We start from the raw sequence: 13,790 nt of genomic DNA, 5'->3' as shown, positions 1-13,790 counted from the left end.
GAGGGTGAAACTGGGTTGCTTCTTGGATTCAAGGATCCTGAAGCTTCATTTGACATATTTTGGGCATGTTGTAAGGAGGGTCCAGTCCTTGGAGGGGGACATCATGTTTGGGAGAGTAGAGGGACAACACAGGAGAGGAAGATCCTCAATGAAATGGATCAATTCAATGATTGAGGTAGTGCGAGTGGGCGTTTCCGAGACAGTGAGGTTGGCACAGGATAGAGCAGGGTTTAGGGCTCTTGTACATAGGGTCACTATGAGTCACAGTTAACTCGATGGCACATAACAACAGCAACAACACAGATTAGGGGAAAATATATTTGCCAATTACACATCTGATAAGAGATTCTTCTCTAAAATTTACAGAAAACTCTAACACAAAAACAAAAAAAGGCAATTATAAAATTTCTTCGTCCAATTAGAAAATGGGCAGAAAAAAATGAATAGACGGTTTTATACAAAGTTAGAATCAATATTGGAGGGTTAACAGGGATGAGATGAAAGGGAGAGGGGAGCAAATATTAATAAATTGGTTGAAAAAGAAAATGTTTAGTGACTGAATGAAAATGCATTATGATTTATAAACTTTCACTCTAGTAAAATTTAAAAAAAATATATAAAATCCTCCTTGTTTGGTTATTATGTCCTTAGTGTACAAATTTTTAGAGGGAGTGATAACTAGAGTGTCATTTCTCTATGTCTAAATTATTTATCTTTGTTTAAGAATTCTGTAGTTTCTTCAGTTATGTTGTCATAAACTAAATATACTTTTGGTTGTTATATAGTTAGGTATATATGGTTTTATTTTTCACCATCTGAGGATAAATGCAGGTCTAGAGTAACATGGTAATATTTAAGAAGACAGTCCATTTGCCTTTCTTTCAACTAAGTATAATAATCATAGCTGAACACATAAACTTAAGCTAAGAGATGCCATGAACTGCTGCTTGAGAGAAAGAGGGTCTTACCTTTTTTTCATGGCCAATTCTGTAACTCTCTTATGAGATTTACAGCCTCTAATAATCCATTATAAATAGGTCCACTATAAATCAGTTTTGACTTAATGACAATGAAAGAGAGTGAGCCAGAGATTCCTTTATATATGTAATTCCAGATTTATCAATGTATTTATGTATGTAATTTCAGATTTATCAATGTATTCTCTGCCTCTTTTATTTCCATAGTTTAGAGTGAGAGCCTGGACAAATAACACACATTGCAGTAACTGGTACTAGAACATAATTTTATCGTCTAGTTGTACGTACTGTTTTGTTTAACAAGCTGCTAACACAACACACAGTACACTTTTCATTACATGCTATGATATAGACAGATTATTACCTGGCAGTGATTTAGACCACTTGACTACGGAAAGAAGCTGTCTCTCTCCAAGTTGGTTAAGACTGGTCAGCAAGGAACTGGAGGTATCAGGTTTTGTGTTGTCATATCCTGCATAGATCACATCTGGTTCAATGCTCATCAACAGGTTTATCAGTGGGGGGATCAACTGTATTTCTTGATTGGGTGAAAAAGTGATTCTCTGGCTTAGAGCTTGGTTTTCATTTGGAATGCCCACTGGCTGTGGTAGTGTGACTGCATCTAGGGCTCTCATAACTCTGACTTTGTTGAACTTTTTAAACTTTCGACCTACAAAGAAGAGAAAAACAAAACAAGAAATTCATTTTAGTGTGTGTCAGAAAAATATTCCAGTAGAGGGTGTTTTCCTCAAAGCTTCAAAATTATGCCATCAACATCAAATTAGTAAAATGCAATTTAATAACAAATATATTAGGTATCAAATTTGGGTCAGAAAACTAAAGATATTTACTGGACTGGAGCACAGTGAGTGGTTATATCAGTATCCAGCAGGGGATTGTGGAGCTCTGCAGCAACACGAATGAAGGTAAATGGCTTTTAGCAGAATTCAGTACTGGTCAGTGTTATTGTCACGGATTGAACTGTGCTCCCCCCAAACACATGTGTGTAATGACCTAATGTGAAAGCCATCTAATAACCTCCCCTGAGCTGATAAACCAAATCATCGTAAAAGGATTTGGGGTAATGTCCACAACACCTTAACCCTAAACCAGCCCTAATCTGTTCGAAGAGAAGTTTCCCCAGAACATAACCTGTAAAATCAAGCCAAAAGCAGGGACTTCATTACTATCAAGAAGCAATTGCCTGAAGTTTCCTTTTTTTAAAAAAAATTGACAGTCTCTCCAAGTTACTCTACATTTAAAAAAAATTTTGCTCCTTTATTTTATACCTTCATATATTGATTTACTGTAATTATCATAGATCAATGCCTGTCTAATCAGGTTCCCACCGCCCACTGCCTATTCCTTAAGATACATCCCCACTCATCCATTCATCTCTGTCACCCTAGTGGTTTTTCCCTTTCCCTTTCTCTCCTCCCCATTTCCCCTTCCTCTTTCCCTTATGAACAGTCATAAATATCCTGTTTTTATTTGCCAATTGCAATAGTCATTGTATCCCTCCATTAATTTTCCTCAGGTTGATCATCTCTTATTTTTATTGTCATTGACCGTACATTCTCTTCTTTGTTTTCTCCACTTCCTAACCACAAGTTATCCTATTATCACAATGATGGTTTTATGCAAAATTTGTCCTTTTGTGAATGAGTTATTTAATGCAGCATAATGTTCTCTAGATTTCTATGCTGGGTAGTATATTATGAATTCTTTCTTCTTTGTTGTTGTTGTGGTTATGTGCTTTCAATCGCTTGTGATTCATAGAGACCCTATGTACAACAGCCCTAAACTCTGCTCTGTCCTGTGCCAATCTCACTGTCTCCAACACACCCATCCCTATTACCCCAGTCACTGAATCAATCCACCTCCTACAGGGCCTTCCCCTCCTGCACTGTCCCTCCACCCTCCCAAGCATGATGTCCTTCTCCAAGGACGGTCTCTCCCTACAACATGACCAAAGTATGTCAGATGAAGCCTCAGAATCCTTGCCTTCAAGGAGCAGCCCGGTTTGACCCTCTTCAGGATGAATCTGTTTGTTTTCTTAGCAGTCCATGGTACCCTCAATACTCTTCTCCAGCACCAAAGCTCAAAGGCATCAATTCTCCTTCTATCCTCTCTATTCATTGTCCAACTCTCTGATGCATAAAAAAATGAATGCAAAGACCAAGACTGTACCTCAGTCTCCAGGGAGACACCAATGCTCTTCAGAACTTTAGAGAGGCCCCTAATAGCAGACTTTCCCATGGCAATACGTCTTTTAATTTCCTGGCTGCTGGTGCCAAGAGTGTTGACTGTGGAACCAAGCAGACTAAAACTGTGAACAATCTCAATCTCTTCACCATCCATCCTGACGCTGCCAATTTAGTGTTTCATAATATTCCACTGTGCAAATATTCCACAATTTCTCTATACATTCATTTGGTGATGGGCATTTGAGCTGCTTTCCATTTTCTTGCTGCTGTGAGGTACATAGATGTATATATCTCCATCTTTGCTTCAGCTCTGATTTCCTCAGATATAGTCCTACTAGTGGATTAACTAGGTCACATGGGATTTCCATAATCACCTTTTTGAGAAAATAATCTGCTTCCTTCCATGATGATTGTGTTGTTGTGTACCGTAGAGTCAGAATTGACCTATAGTTGACTCTCTGGTGGGTTTTCAGAGGCAGTTAATCATACAGGAGATTGCCCATTTTTTCCCCTGGAGGAGCTTGTGAATTTGAAACACAAGCCTTGGGGATTGCAGTGAAGTTTCTTGCTACCAGGTCCCCAGAGCTCAATTCTGCTGTACAAGCCCATCAGCAGTGTATGAGAGTTCCAATTTCTCTGCTTCTTCACCAACATTTATTGCTCACTGTTCAACTTTGCTACTGCTCCTGGGGTGAGATTGTATTTTTATTTGCATCTCTCTGATTGCTGCCAATTCTGGACATTTCCTCATGTGTTTGTTGACCATCATGTCTTTTGTCCATTTTGTAACTAACTGATTATCAGTCCTTTTCTTGCGTATGCATTATTGGATTTTGTAAATTTTAGTTACAAACCCCTTGAATGAAATGTCACTGTGAAATATTTTACCTCAGTCTGTGGCCTTTCTTTTTTTACCTTATTGGAAAAACATTTTGATGAACATAAGGACTTGATATTTGGAGAGTCCCATTCATCAATTTTATCCTCTCCTGGTTATGCATCTTTGGCTATTTTTAAAGTCCATTCATGCTATAGACTAGGGCTTTTAAAGTTATCCCTATTTTTTCTCTGTTGGTTGTTATGGTGTTTTGTTTTAATCCTAGGTCTCTGATCTATTCCGAGTTGGTTTTTGCCTGTATCATTTGTTAAAGAGGCTGTTGTTTCCCCATTTACTAGGCTTCATTTCCTTGTTGACTATCATTTGATCTATGTTGTTATGCACCATCAAGTTGCCTGTGACTCATAGCTACCTTATGTACAACAGCCCTATATTCTGCTCTATCCTGTGCCAACCATATTGTCACTGACGCACCTACTCCCATTACCCCAGTGACTGAATTAATCCATCTCAGAGAAGGTCTTCCTTTCTTGCGCTGTCCCTCCACCCTCCCAAGCATGATGTCCCTCTACAAGGAGGGACATCACATTTCTCCTCGTTGGAGAAATGTGATCTAAGTAGAGCGATGAAATTTGCATTCTTGATTTTATTCCATTTGTGCCTTTCACTGTATCACTACCAGGCTGTTTTGACTACCATGGCTGTGTAGTATGTTTTGAAATCAGGGAGTGGGATGCCTTCTTTATTTTTCAGAAGATCTTTGTTCAGTCCAGGTCTCTTTCCTTTCCAAACAATACTAGAAATAACTTTTTCTCTCTTCCTGACAAGTGAGTTTGGTATTTATATTGGGATTCCACTGAACCTGTGGAGAGTGAGTTCAATATCTATATGGAGATACCATTGGACATGTGGAAAGCGAGTCCAGTATCTGTATTGGATTCCGTTGAACCTGTAGATTGCTTTAGATAGGGCTGCCATTCTCACCATGGAGAGTTTTCCTATTTTAAACAGGGAATATTTTCCCTTTTAATTAGGTTTCTTATAGAAACATTTTGTAATTTTCCTTACACAGATCGTTTTGTGTCTCTAGGTAGGTCTCTAGTTAGATTTATTCTTAAGCACTTCACCTAGTGGATTGTAAATGACATTGTGGGGTGTTTTTGTTGTTGTTGTCATTTATTTTCCAATGTTTTCTTATCTTATTTGACCCACCTCCTGTGCAAGAAAGTGCATCAACATGGGGAAAGCCAGAGATAGAAAAGGAAACTGGAAAGTTTATTTGGAAAAGAGATCCTAAATAAGCAAAGCACTCCTGAAAAAAAATGAAGTGGGAGGCACAATACTCCCTGATCTCAAAACTTACTACACAGCTGTAATAACCAAAACAGCATGATACTGGTACAACGACAGGCACATAGGCTAATGGAAGAGAATTAAGAATCCAGAAAGTAACCCATCTACCTGTGGTCAACTGGTATTGGACAAGGAAACAAAACCTATCAAATGTGGAAATGACAATCTCTTCAACGAACAGTGTTGGCAAAACTGGACTTCTCCCTGCAGACAGCTCAAACAGGATCTACATCTCACACTATACACAAAAATCAACTCAAGGTGAGTTAGAGACCTATGTGAAAAGCCCCAAACTATAAAGATCATAAGAGACAAAATAGGACCAAACTTAAAAGGCCTAACCTGTGATATAAATAGACTGGCAAATACAGCCAGAAATGTACTATCAGGAGAAGATAACTTTGCTGAATGGGACCTGCTAAAGAAGGGAACTGGCAGGGGGTGGGAAAGGGAGAAATCATAGGGTTAAAGAGTTTGTTGAGCAGAGGGAGGGGGTGAAGGAATTAGGAAAGATCCAGTAGGGACATGAAAAGATAGGGTGATAGATGGAGTAGATCAATGGTGATTGGTTTTATAAAATGCCATATATGTGGCCAATTGGTAGCACCATGATAGATAGAGAAGAAATTTAAGTTGTTAACAGTTATAGCTTGTTTGGCTGCACAATCAACACTCTTGGCATTAGCAGTCAGGGAAACAAAAGATAAATTACAATAGGTAAATCTGCTGTCAGGGATGTTTCCAGAGTACTAAGAAACAATGATGTCAATCTAGAGACTAACGTAAGCCTGATCCAGGCCATGGTCTTTGCATTTTCTTGCTATGCATCAGAGAACTGGACAATGACTAAGGATGACAGAAGAAGAATTGAGGCCTTTGAGTTGTGGTGCTAGAGAAGAGTCTTGAACATACCATGAACAGCCAATGAAACAAACTGATCTGTTTTGGAGAGGGTGACACAAAGTCTCTCCTTGGTGTCTAGGATTTTAAGCTCTGTCTCACATACTTTGGACATGTTGCCAGGAGGGATCAATCCTTGGAGAAGGACATCATATTTGGGAGGGTGGAGGGATAGCGCAGAAGAGGAAGAACCCCAGATGAGATAGATTGATACAGTAACTAGGGCAATTAGGGTAGCTGTATTGGAGTCAGTGACACTGGCTCTGGATAGGGCAGGGTTCAAAGCTGCTATACATAGGATGGCTATGAGTCATAGGTGATTCTATGGGGCATAACAACAACAACAACAAGTATGAGAATGATGGTATGAAACACAATTTATATGAATGAAACAGAAGGTATATGCATTTTGTACACAAACTAATATAAAATAAAAAACTATGTTAAACTTCCCCCTCCTAAAAAACAAACAAACAAAACCCCAAACAAACCAAAAAACAAAAACACTGGGGAAGAGCAATATACATAGTTATCTCCAAGTAAGGCCAAGCCTTCTTCTAGAACTGACACCTAGAAGTTGGATTTTCAGCCTCCTAAACTTTAAAAGAATGAATCTGTTAAAGCTAACCACCTGCGTTATCTCTGCCATAGCATTATATAGCTAAGATAATTATGGTTAGACTGTCTCCCAAAATGCTACAGGTTACATTATTGAAATACACTTTGTAGTAGAAGTTTAATCTTCTTATGAAAGATTTATTCCTTTAGGAACTTGTTGAAAGGTATGAAATTTCTAACTACATTTTTAAAGTGCCTATATGTGTACTTCTTCCACCCCAAAAAAATTTGTATATTTTTTCCATATGTACAGAAATAATTCAAAATCAGTCTATAAACTTTTATGAGATTTACAGATCCAATAAACATCAAATGTACTTGATTGCTAACCAAAATAGTGGACATTTGAATTTACCCCAAAGTGCCTAGGAAGAAAAGTTTGGTAGTCTAATTCTGAAAAAAATTGTTGAAAGTGCTGTGGAGCAGAGTCATTGAAAATCCTCTGGCACAAAGATTAATGTGACTTAGAGTCAACCCAGTGGTGACTAGTCAAGCATGGAGACAGCCTAAAGGGAGGAGACAGTCTACACCCTGAGCGAGTCAGACTTCTGCTTACTTCTCTAATTCCTACTTTCATGAATCATAATGTGTTGGGGCAGGGGATGTCCACCAGTGAGATAAGTAGTTCCTCTGCCTCATGAGAACTGGTTGAAGAAGAGTAAGATGTTGAGTTAGGTCACAGCTAGTTTACTAGGGACTTCGGGGTGACTTAAAGAAAAGCCTGGTGATGGAGGGGAGGCTGGATGTCAATTGAAACAGCTGTGTTGTTAATGAAACAGCAAACACAAACCCAAAGCTAACAAAGACTAAATGAGGCCTCATAACAGTTTGCCATAGCCTCAGCTGCAGTTGAAATCTGCAGTGTATTGCCTGATCTGGCCATAGACATGCTTTCTTTGGTTTATACACTGTTGACCAGCACTGTGAAAGCTTCCCTGAATTAGTTGAGTGTTGACTTCTGTTAAAGTTGAGTTGCAGGTGCTGCTTTTACTTGGTGCACATCCCACTTCCTGCCACAGACTACTACCACCCAGTCCACTGTTCCCTCATGGCTTGTCACTTTACTCGATCACGTGGATTGCCTGTAAGCATTTTCCTTTGAGATTTCTAAACTCAGATATTGATATAAATAAATTGGATTATTTATTTATTTTATGAAGCTCCAAACATCCATTGTGGCAGAAGTGGATGGGCCCAGGACGTGGCCCAGAAGTGCTGACTCCTCTCTGTGGAGGCCTGCGGCAATGTCAGCTGCCAGGCATGTCTCCAAAGTCCTGAAGACCAGTGTTGTCAGGTTAAAGACTAAAGAGTACCTGGTTCAAGCCATGGATTTTCAAATCACCTGATATGCATCTGATAGCTGGACAATAAGTAAGGATGAGAGAATAAGAATAGATGCCTTTGAGTTGTGCTGGGGAAGAGCACTGAGTATCCCATGGACTGTCAAAAGAACAAACAGCTATGTCTTAGAGAGTGTGCAGCCAGAATGCTTTTTAGAGGAAAGGATGGCAAAGTTTCAACTCACATACTTTGTTAATTATTTTTTAATTTTATGCTTGTTATCTATTGTTAGGAGAGGCTGTTCTTTGGAATAGAATACTTGGAAAGTATTTGGACATCATACTCGTAGAAGTGCAGCATCAACTAAAGAGGGGATGACCCTTAATAAGATGGATTGATACAGTGATTGGGGCACTGGGCTCAAGTGTGTCGGGGATAATAAGGATGGCACAGGATAGGTCAGGGTTCACATCTGTTGTTCCTAGGGTCACTATGCATCGTACTTGACACAAGAGCACCCAATAACAAAACCCAAACAGCCTTGGTGGCACAGTATGTAACATTTTGAGTGGTTAACACTAGCTGATTTTAGAGGGAATGATGAACAGTCTTATCTCAAAGAGGTACAGCCTCTGAATCAGTGAAGGGATGTCATGAGTAGGCATCAACTGGCAGTGTACTGCTTTCCTTTGCATTCGACTGTAGGACCAGTGATTTTCACTATATTGCTGGAAGGAGGTAAGGATTCTGGGCTCGGATACAAGGGAGTGGGTCTAAGAAGGCAAACTGATAGTTGTTCCTCACATAACATGATGGATAGATTTTTTCCTTTTTTTATTTTTTTAGATTTTAATGAAAGTTTATAAAGAACTTGGATTTCCGTTCATTCATTGTTGCACATTTTCCTTCCTGTCCCCCGTTCCCCCAGTATGCCTTTTTCCTTGGAAAAAAAAAGTTCTTTTTATTTTGAGGGGTAGAATCAAAAGCAGAAGAAACTGATTTTTCTGAGGTATAAAAAAAATGTCTTCTTTTGACTACTTGCTTAAAGATTGGTGGTTCAAACCCATCCAGAAATGTTTCCAAAGACAGGTCAAACTGCTCATCTCTAAAGGAGCTATTTAAAAAAAATGTCTTCTTTTGACTACTTGCTTAAAGATTGGTGGTTCAAACCCATCCAGAAATGTTTCCAAAGACAGGTCAAACTGCTCATCTCTAAAGGAGCTATTTCCTATCTATAAGGTCACAATCGTGATAATCCAATGGAACTGCTCTGCGTACCTTCAGTCACCCTGAGTCTGAAATGACTTGAAAACAAATAACAACAACAAGAAAAACAGAAGATTCATCTAGACTCCTTATGTCCACAGGAACAAAGCTTAGTACTGTATTATGACGAATGGTGGGAATACTGTGCCACTTGGCATCTTTCAGCTCCAGCATTTCCCTATACTGGGACTGTTAGCGAAGGCAGGGATATATGACCAACATTAAGCCACTCAGAGACATCAAACCTAATTGAGGAACTCAAAGCAGAAAAGTTTCATTAAAATCAATGTAACAAAAAAAAATTTAAACAAATCTGTTTGCAAAAAATGCAGCCTAAGTGCTCCTTAGAAGCAAAGATGTGTGGGACTTCATCTCATATAATCTACTTTAGGTATGCTATGCGGAGAGACTAGTTCTTGGAAGAGGAGACTATGTGGGGAAAGGTGGAGAGTCAGCAAAAGACAGGAAGACGTTCAGCAAGATAGGCTGATATAATGATTGCAACAAGGGCTTGAGCACAGCTGAGACTGTGAGGCACAGGAAGGATCAGGGAAGGCTTCAATATGGGACACACAGGGTCACAATGAGTTACAGCTGACTTGTGACACCTAACAACACTTTGACTTTTCTTTTCTCACAATGACTGAGTGGTCTCTACTCTCCAAGGCCAACTCCTCTGTTTTGGCACAAAATTATCTTCCTTCTTAACTACTCAAGGATTTTACTCTGTAGTCATCTGCTCTCTCTTTTGCAGCCTCTTAGTCTCTCCTGCAGACTCCACTCCATGGAGGACATATTCTATTTCTTCTCATCTCCTTCTCTTCTGAACCAGTTCAAAACGGGCTTTCATTTTATAGTTCAACAAGTCACCAGCAAGGTCACTGATGCTTTCCATATGCCAAAACAATGGTTTCTACAATGACATATTGCTTTATATTTACTGCAATAGAAACAATAAGAACAAAACAGAAAAAAGGTTTTTCAAGGATGTGGAGAAACGAGAACACTTATAAATGCTAAGGGAATGTAAAATGATGCAGACACTGTGGAGACAGTTTGGTGGATCCCTAAAAATGCAAACATAGTATTACCATAACTCAGCGACTTTACATTGTAGGAATATATATATAAAATAAGGGACTCAGACAGACACATAAGTGTTCACTGTAGCATTGTTGTTGTTGTTGTTATGTGCCATCGAGTTGCTCATGACTCATAGCGACCATCTGCAGAAGAGACCTAAACGCCGCTCTATCCTGTGCCAACCTCGCTGTCTCAAACACACTCATTCCCACCACACCATTCACAGAATGGATCCATCTCATCGAAGGTCTTCCTTTCCTGTGCCGTCCCTCCACTCTCCCAAGCATGATGCCCCTCTCCAAGGACCAGTCCTTCCTTGCAACATGCCCGAAGTATGGTAGGGTTTTTTTGTCAGACAAAGCTTCGGAATCCTTGACTCCAAGGAGCATTCTGGCTTCACCCTCTCCAGGACAAACCTGTTTGTTCTCCTAGCAGTCCATGGTATATTCACCACTCTTCTCCAGCACCACAGCTCAAAGGCATCAATTCTCTTTCTATTATTCCTATTCACTGTCCAACTTTCCAATGCATGGCACATAATTGCAAAGACCACAGCCTGAATCAGGTGCACCCTAGTCTCCAGCCTGATGTTGTTGCTCTTCAGTACTCTTGAGAGGTCCCTCACAGATGACTTTCCCAATGCAATTTGTCTCCTGATTTCGTGGCTGCTGTTACCAAGAGTGTTGAGTGTGGAGCCAAGTCAACTAAAACTGTTAACTCTCTCAATCTTTTCACCATCCACACTGATGCTGCCAATTGGCTCAGTGGTGAGAATCTTTGTTTTCTTGATGTCGAGCTTCAATCCTTGCAGTCCTCGACCTTCTGCAGCAAGCGCTTCAGGTCCTCCTCAGTTTCAGCAAGAAGTGTTGTGTCATCCGCGTAACGCAGGTTGTTGATGATTCTTCCACCAATCCTGATGCCACATTCCTCCTTGTACAGCCCAGCATCTCAGATGATTTGTTCTACATACAGATTGAAAAGGTATGGAGACAAAATACAACCCTGATTTTAAACCATCCAGAGTCTCCCTGCTCTGACGACTGACTCTTGATCCAAGTATAGGTTTCACATTAGCACAATCAAATGTTCTGGGATTCCCATTCTTCTCAGAGTCAGCCATAGCTTGTAGGAATTTCATTGTACCATTATTGACAATAAACTCAGAAGAGGAACAACTCATGCATTCGTGAACAGATAACATTATCCAACCATAAAGAGAAATATAGTTCTGATACACATCACAAAAATAGATGAACCATGAAAATATTGTCCCAAGTGAAATGAGGCAAAAAAACCCCCAAAATATAAGTTTTATAGTATCTAAAACAGGCATATTCTAAAAGATAGAGAACAGATTAGGAATTACCAGAGAGAGAATCTGGAGGAGGAGCGAGTATGGAATTACTGATAAAGGGGTACAGAATTTTTGTTTGGGAAGATGTAAAAGACTTGAAATCATACAGTTGTGACATTGCACAGCATTCCGACTGTAATCAATGTCACTGGAATGTATACTAAATTGGAAAATTCATATATGTATTTTCTCATAATACAACTCTTAGTCTTTGTCTTAATTAGCACTTCAGCAGAAAGTGACATGGGTGATTGTTTCCCTTTTGTAACGCTCTCCAGTTAGCTTCTGAATAACTCACGCTTGTGGTTACACTTTAAGTCTCTTGGCTGACTTTTTTTTATGGTTTTAACTTCTAGATCTTAGAATATCCCAGTTTAGCCTTCACATTTCTCTTACATGTCTACCATATTTTTGCTGTTGTTATTATGTGTTATCAAGTCACCTATGACTCATAGACTCATAGCAACCCTATGTACAACATCTCTGAAGCCTGTCTTGTCCTAAGCCAATCTCACTCCAATACACTTACCCCTGTTGCCCTAGTTACTGTACCAATCAATCTCATCCAAGGTCTTCTTCTGTTTGTCCCTACACCCTTCTGAGTATAATGTCCTTCTCCAAGGATCTGTCCCTCCTGGCCACATGCCCAAAGTATGTGAGATGGAGCTTCAAAATCAAAGCCCTCAAGGAGAAACTTGGGTTTCACTTTCTCCAAGACAGATCTATTTGCTTTTTTCAGGGACCAAGGTATGTTCAAGACTTTTCTCCAGCACCACAACTCAAAGGCATTAATTATTCTCTGTCATCCTTAGTCATTATCCAGCTCCCTGGTGCACAGTTAAGTAATTGAGAAGACCACAGACTGGATCAGGCACACTTTAGTCTCTATACTGACATCATTGCTTCTCAGTACTCTGGAAAAGGTCCCTGACAGCAGATTTCCCTAATGCAGTTTGTTTTCTTGATTTCCTGACTGCTGGTGCCAAGAGTATTGATTATGGAGCCACACAACCTATAACTGTTAACAACCTCAATCTCTTCTCCATCCGTTACAGTGCTGCCAATTGGCCCAGAGACTCTTTGTATTCATAATTGAGAGGTGCTTACATCTAGGTCTGCATCTTTAATAGCATCTAGACAAGGCAGAAGGAGCTCTTGTGGCATAGTCTATAGAGTCTAGCACTGCTAACCAATAAGGCCAAGCCTCAATTAAAATCTACCAGCACTTTCAAGATAAAAAGATGGGAAATCTCCTTCTCTTAATATATATGGCCGAATAAAATCTGATGGAGGGGTGCTTTAAGTTAGTATATACTTGGTGATAGTTGGTTTGAGTGTTTGGGGACATAGGAGAAAATGAAAAAGAGCCTCAGTGGCACAGAGCTTAATGTATTGGGATGCTAAGTAAAGATTAGCTGTTGGAATCCACCAGTGGTTCTGAGGGAAAGAAATGCGGGATTTCCTCCAGTAAATATGCAGAAGGTCAATGGAGAGTTGCTGTGAGTTGGAGGCATCTGGACAACAGTCGGTTCTGAGTAAGACATGGGTGAATGGTGGTTCAACCATTAGGTGCCTAAAAGCTAATGAAAGATTGGCAATTATAACCCACCAATTTTTCACTGGAAGAAAAGACTCTACCATACCTCTTTCCTGTCATCTCATACCCAATTCAAGCAAATCCTGGTGGTTTACATAGAGAAAACAGCCCCAATCCAATCACTCTATTTCTATTGCTTCTACTCTAGATTGAGTGACCACCATCACATTTAGACAATTACAACACATCCTGACTAATTTCCCAGAGTTCACCACTGTTCATCTATACTCTTCACACAGCTGAGTGACTGACTCTACTGAATTGTACATATAAAAAATATTGAATTAATAAATGCTATAGTTTCTATATTTTTATA

At 39.6% G+C, this 13,790-nt stretch overlaps 1 protein-coding gene across 1 annotated transcript in view; it reads right to left on the bottom strand.

The window, feature by feature from the left end:
• The window catches only part of PGR (progesterone receptor), a 152,038-nt gene that overhangs the window by 55,765 nt on the left and 82,483 nt on the right, over positions 1-13,790 (bottom strand). The window contains exon 5 of the mRNA XM_006887356.1: positions 1,342-1,647. Coding sequence (XP_006887418.1) covers positions 1,342-1,647 — 306 coding nt within the window. The remainder of the gene's footprint in view (positions 1-1,341; positions 1,648-13,790) is intronic.

Source organism: Elephantulus edwardii, unplaced genomic scaffold (assembly GCF_000299155.1).
Source record: "Elephantulus edwardii isolate Elephantulus edwardi_28Jun2011 unplaced genomic scaffold, EleEdw1.0 scaffold00056, whole genome shotgun sequence".
Classification (NCBI taxonomy): Eukaryota; Metazoa; Chordata; class Mammalia; order Macroscelidea; family Macroscelididae; genus Elephantulus; species Elephantulus edwardii.
Note: the sequence above shows the minus strand (reverse complement) of the source record. Positions and strands in the feature narration are given on the sequence as shown.